Source organism: Penaeus vannamei, chromosome 28 (genome assembly GCF_042767895.1).
Source record: "Penaeus vannamei isolate JL-2024 chromosome 28, ASM4276789v1, whole genome shotgun sequence".
Classification (NCBI taxonomy): Eukaryota; Metazoa; Arthropoda; class Malacostraca; order Decapoda; family Penaeidae; genus Penaeus; species Penaeus vannamei.
This window is the reverse complement of record NC_091576.1, coordinates 21,528,280-21,534,837: the sequence shown is the minus strand read 5'-3', so window position 1 is coordinate 21,534,837 and position 6,558 is coordinate 21,528,280. Positions and strand designations below refer to the sequence as shown.

Sequence of the window (6,558 nt, the reverse complement as noted above, 5' to 3'; positions counted from 1 at the left end):
TTTGATTTTTTGACGAGATAACACTTGATGACATCGTCTTCCCAGAAGTTACCAGTGCTCTTACCTCTGGCAAAATTTACCATGGTAACTCCAATAGCAAGTTGTTAGTGAATACCACCGCTGTTTACTTTGGTAACTATATTTACCAGTGATTTTATCATCGTAAGTGCGTTAGTGAATCCGCGCCCTGAATAAGTTATCCATTTCGTCCATTTCGCCCTCTTCCGCAGCCAGGCGAACAGGAAGAGATGGCGTTACAATAGCATTTGTATGTGAACATTGGCAGTTGCAGGCAACCATAAGATATTGATAGGAAATTTTATGGGCCTTTATTATTGTTATCAAAGAGTCTATGCAGCATGAGAAATAAAGATGCCAATATGGTAAAATAGTAAATGTCCACATTCGCAATGAAGCAATGAAGGTCTCGGAGGTTCTGAACGCGGCCTCGTTGTCCTGCTGGTCCTGACTTGTCTAAACGAGGGAGTTTTCACCCTAACCATTGAATAATTCATCCTAAAATTGCGTTTACTCAGCTTGCATAAATGAAGTGCCATATAAATCAGCAGCTAGTAGCTTCTGATATTTTAAAACTGCTATGTATAATTTGGTTTAAATTACGAGGTGTTTATTGCTAAAGAAATATATATATATATATATATATATATATATATATATATATATATATATATATATATATAAATTTTTTAGCATAATTCCATAGTAAACCAGAGGGAAGTAATGCTTTCTACATGCCTTTTTTGTAGCCTCCCCAACAGCCCAACAGTTCGATACACTTTGATACATGTTTGCCCTGTACATCATTAGAACTTGTTGAAACTTCTTTTCAGTTTACATCTAAGTGTTTGCCTCTACCTTGATATACTCCGGCCAGCCAATCAGAGCGAGAGGTTTTTCAGATATATTTCATCCAGTTTCAAATAGGAATTAATATTTTAATTAATTACGAATCTCAAAGCAAGTTTCTTGTCTTATTCTAAAGGTGCACAATGTCTGTGTCTTTTTAGCAGTACATCAAATACTTGAATTTGAAGTCAGTCATGACGATCGTTGGAACGACATGGTAAGAATTTTCAACGACTTCGAATCATATAACGTGGCATTGACTTCGGTAGAATGAATGTCTTCAAAGTCATTTTGTACCTCAATGGTACAACCTTGCAGGTTCAAAAATATCACAGAATAGGCTCTATATCTTGATTTGTAGATATGATTGATTCAGTAAGACAAGTAAATACCTTTGATCATTGGTATTTAGTTATCTGATTCGGACACAGAGCCTACTCAGGGTGGATACGATAAGATCCAAAAGTTCTTGCAAATTCCACTTTTCACATGAAAGACAATCAATGTATTTTTTTTTTAGACTGAATCTGGGAAAAGTTTCCACAGCCTTTGCAAAGTAGTCAAGTATTTTTTTTTTCATTTGATTTGAAGTTTCTACAATATTTTGTAGAATAATTTTCTCTTGACTTTTGTAAAATTAAGAAGAATTTCTAGTTTTTTTTTCTTTCTTTTTTAATTGTGTCAGTGAAAACAGCGTCCATGATAAAACATCAAAAACGTTTGGAGTTTGGAGATGCTACAAAAAAGATCTTATATATATAGTAACACCCGAATTAAACCTGTTTTAATTTGGGTGTTATGCATACATAAACCTATATGTTTATATATGCATTCATGTATTAATAGACTAATAGATTGCTAGATAAATCAATCGAAAGAAAATAGACAAATAAATACATAGAAAGGAACATATATGCGCTTGCACGCACGTGTTTGTTTGTTTGCTTGAGAGTGTGTGTGTGTGTGTGCACACGCACACACACACATGTATATGTGTACATATATAGATACGTAAACATTTGCATATCTACATATGTATATATTTCTATGTATATATGTACACACACACACACACACACACACACACACACACACACACACACACACACATATATATATATATATATATATATATATATATATATATATATATATATATATATATGAATGTATATATATGCACGCATATATATGTATACATGTTTATGTATACATACATTATATATGTGCATGTATATAGGTATGTATGTATCCATATGTATATGTATAAGTATATATATATACCATACATATGCAAATATATATGATATATATTTGCATATATATTTATATATATAAATATGTATATACACGTATATATATGTATGTATATTACTGTATATATATACATATGTATATATAAGTAAGCATATATAGGTGTTAATATATGTACACAGGCACACACACACATATATATATATTGATGTAGTGTTTGTGTATCCTCCAGAGGATACCCCCCCAGAAAATACTCCTGAGGATACTCCACCAGAGGATACTCCTCCTGAGGATACTCCACCAGAGGATACTCCTCCTGAGGATACTCCACCAGAGGATACTCCTCCTGAGGATACTCCACCAGAGGATACTCCTCCTGAGGATACTCCACCAGAGGATACTCCTCCTGAGGATACTCCTCCTGAGGATACTCCACCAGAGGATACTCCTCCTGAGGATACTCCACCAGAGGATACTCCTCCTGAGGACACTCCACCAGAGGATACTCCTCCTGAGGATACTCCACCAGAGGATACTCCTCCTGAGGATACTCCACCAGAGGATACTCCTCCTGAGGATACTCCACCAGAGGATACTCCTCCTGAGGATACTCCACCAGAGGATACTCCTCCTGAGGATACTCCACCAGAGGATACTCCTCCTGAGGATACTCCACCAGAGGATACTCCTCCTGAGGATACTCCACCAGAGGATACTCCTCCTGAGGATACTCCACCAGAGGATACTCCTCCTGAGGATACTCCACCAGAGGATACTCCTCCTGAGGATACTCCTCCTGAGGATACTCCTCCTGAGGATACTCCACCAGAGGATACTCCCCCTGAGGATACTCCACCAGAGGATACTCCACCAGAGGATACTCCACCTGAGGATACTCCTCCTGAGGATACTCCTCCTGAGGATACTCCACCAGAGGATACTCCCCCTGAGGATACTCCTCCTGAGGATACTCCACCAGAGGATACTCCACCAGAGGATACTCCTCCTGAGGATACTCCACCAGAGGATACTCCTCCTGAGGATACTCCTCCAGAGGATACTCCTCCAGAGGATACTCCTCCTGAGGATACTCCACCAGAGGATACTCCACCAGAGGATACTCCACCAGAGGATACTCCTCCTGAGGATACTCCACCAGAGGATACTCCTCCTGAGGATACTCCACCAGAGGATACTCCTCCAGAGGATACTCCTCCTGAGGATACTCCACCAGAGGATACTCCTCCTGAGGATACTCCACCAGAGGATACTCCTCCTGAGGATACTCCACCAGAGGATACTCCTCCTGAGGATACTCCACCAGAGGATACTCCTCCTGAGGATACTCCTCCTGAGGATACTCCACCAGAGGATACTCCTCCTGAGGATACTCCACCAGAGGATACTCCTCCTGAGGATACTCCACCAGAGGATACTCCTCCTGAGGATACTCCACCAGAGGATACTCCTCCTGAGGATACTCCACCAGAGGATACTCCTCCAGAGGATACTCCTCCTGAGGATACTCCACCAGAGGATACTCCTCCTGAGGATACTCCACCAGAGGATACTCCTCCTGAGGATACTCCACCAGAGGATACTCCTCCTGAGGATACTCCACCAGAGGATACTCCTCCTGAGGATACTCCTCCTGAGGATACTCCTCCTGAGGATACTCCTCCTGAGGATACTCCTCCAGAGGATACTCCTCCTGAGGATACTCCACCAGAGGATACTCCTCCTGAGGATACTCCTCCTGAGGATACTCCCCCAGAAGAGGAAGGTTAGTGTAGATAAACAGTATCGCTTGGAGTTCGGCCGATTCTGCTAACTGCTGCCTAAACCCGCTCCAGTTATAAGTAAACCAACTGCAAGAACAATTAAAAAGAAACTAAACACGGCGATGAAAGGGGGTTTCGTCACCTTGTCATCGCTTTTAAACGCGTTTTTCTAAAGCGTGGAAATGTCCTGTTTTTATGCGTAAACTTATGGGCATTCCCAGTAATCTAACATTAAATCAACTAACTCGCAAAATACACCCAAGTGAAGACAGCAACTTTATCTACAGGGAATTCTAATCTGCGCCATGGACGTCTTCTGGTGAATGAAAAAGTGAAAGTCGGCAAGTTGGAATATTCCTTCACGACATTTTCATGAAAAAAAAAAAAAAAATCCGCTTTTAATCTATCGATGTTTTGTTGCCGTCTAAAGAGACAGATCTCTCGGAAAGTTTCTGCATCTTCATGCAATGTTTTTCTTTTCCGCCGCAGGTTTTTCGCCTTTTTGGAACAGTAATTGCACAAAATGTGGTGTCAGGTGACGGGCCTACACGTAAACAAAGAGATAATCATTGCAGAAAAAGTTGAAAAAAGATGCCTTGAATCTTCTTCTTTCTCCTCTGTGGATTTCTCGCCCATCCACAATCCAGTCGTTCCCTCACACGTTCCCGTCCCTTCCGAGTCGGTTTCCCTGCCACTCGACTTTGACTTGATCGAGAGGTGACTCACGTCTGCCCTTTCGAGCTGCCAGCGAAGCTGAGACTAACTGACAGAGTTACACCTCCAGGTGGAGACGGATCTACAACTCCCCCCAGTGGAAGTGGCACCACTCCTCCCGGTGGAAGTGGCACCACTCCTCCCGGTGGAAGTGGCACCACTCCTCCCGGTGGAGGCGGCACCACTCCTCCCGGTGGAGGCGGCACCACTCCTCCCGGTGGAGGCGGCACCACTCCTCCCGGTGGAGGCGGCACCACTCCTCCCGGTGGAGGCGGCACCACTCCTCCCGGTGGAGGCGGCACCACTCCTCCCGGTGGAGGCGGCACCACTCCTCCCGGTGGAGGCGGCACCACTCCTCCCGGTGGAGGCGGCACCACTCCTCCCGGTGGAGGCGGCACCACTCCTCCCGGTGGAGGTGGCACCACTCCCTCCGGTGCAGGTGGCACCCCTGCCGGCAGTACGAGTCCCGGACCAGTACAAGGTAGATAGAAAGTGTAAATGAGTTGTAAGTACGCTTACAGAAAATTATAATTCCTCAAAAATGAATGTATATTTGGTACTATGGAAATTATATGGATCATTTGTATAAATAACATTACAGTTGTTAGTATCAATAACTTTATCCTCGCCATGACCGTTATGCTAGAGATAACATTTTCATTATAATCATCATCCTTAGCATTATCACCATTATTCTAAGACAGGGTTTCACAAATTTCCTTTGTTGTGGCCACTAGAGCAATATATAATATATGGTCCTGTTCAGTGTCTGTCATCTTTTCAGATTCAGTTATTGATAGTTTTGCATAGCATAATGATGCCAATAGCTGAGATAAGTACACTATTAGGAAAGATTCCAATAAATATTTATCTGTAAGTACTGTGAGACAAAATCCCGTTTAATTTTAAATCATAATCAACATGGCCTGGGAAGTATCCCATGGCCCCAAATAGAGAACCCCTGTTGGAGAATGACAACAATAATGTGGTTAACATTTCGTGTATCAACATCATGCACCCTCAATAACAGATTGACCGACCGTTAGTTGTAAACTAAATTTGAAGATTTCAATCCCGCGAAATAGTGAAGTGGCACTCATCCCGGACTCTGGAGCATTCCGTTTCCCTATATCTTTTAGGAAAATTCAATAAAATGGTGTTAAAGACAGCACATTAAGATAATTATAATAATAATGAAATATTTTAAAGTTTTGAAACACTTATCAAATGCAAACATGAGTATTAAGGTCAGCTGATTAGAAAATGAAGAAAAGGTGTGGCCAATCGGAGTGCTCCAGAGGGCAGTCCCAGTCTTTTCTTTCCTGAGACGACGCAGTACAATGGTATCTCTGAGATATCTTAGCAATATCCTTTCTAAAACATGGCCATGATCCCAGCCAGTCAGTCAGTAAAAGAATTAAAGTTATTCATTTGATTTCCATATCAAAGAACAAGTAGATTTAATGCCTGGATGTAGCGCAGTAACCTTTACATAGTGTTTATGCAATAATGCTGATTATTCTAATCAGAGTCTGCTAAGATACTTGTTTCGTTACCATCTAACTTCTTGTTGATAATGATATGATAATCCCACATCCCATATTCTTTCGACGTTAGAAAATTAAAGTGCTAAGGTAAGGATTCGAAAGGGTAATATCTGGTCGCAGTTGCCGAAGTGCTTTGTTATCAATCGTTACCGAGATCCATTTCGTCCATCTCGCCCTCCTCCGCAGTCAGGCGAATAGGAAGAGATGACGTTACAATAGCATTTGTATGTCAACATTGGCAGACAACCATAAGATATTGATAGGAAATTTTAAGGTCCTTTATTATTGTTATCAATGGGTATCTTTGTGTTTGTCAATTACAGATTATCTATGCATTAGAGAAGTTACAAAACCTATGCAGCATGAGATTGTGGCCATAAAGATACCAATATGAT

General features: G+C 41.5%; 1 protein-coding gene across 1 annotated transcript in view; it reads left to right on the top strand.

The window, feature by feature from the left end:
- The first annotated feature begins 1,137 nt into the window (after positions 1-1,137).
- Positions 1,138-6,558, top strand: part of LOC138867117 (uncharacterized) — a 22,945-nt gene continuing 17,524 nt past the window's right edge. Inside the window, exons 1-4 of the mRNA XM_070141575.1 lie at positions 1,138-1,171; positions 3,821-3,904; positions 4,190-4,243; positions 4,651-5,097. Of these exons, the coding sequence (XP_069997676.1) occupies positions 1,138-1,171; positions 3,821-3,904; positions 4,190-4,243; positions 4,651-5,097 (619 nt within the window). The remainder of the gene's footprint in view (positions 1,172-3,820; positions 3,905-4,189; positions 4,244-4,650; positions 5,098-6,558) is intronic.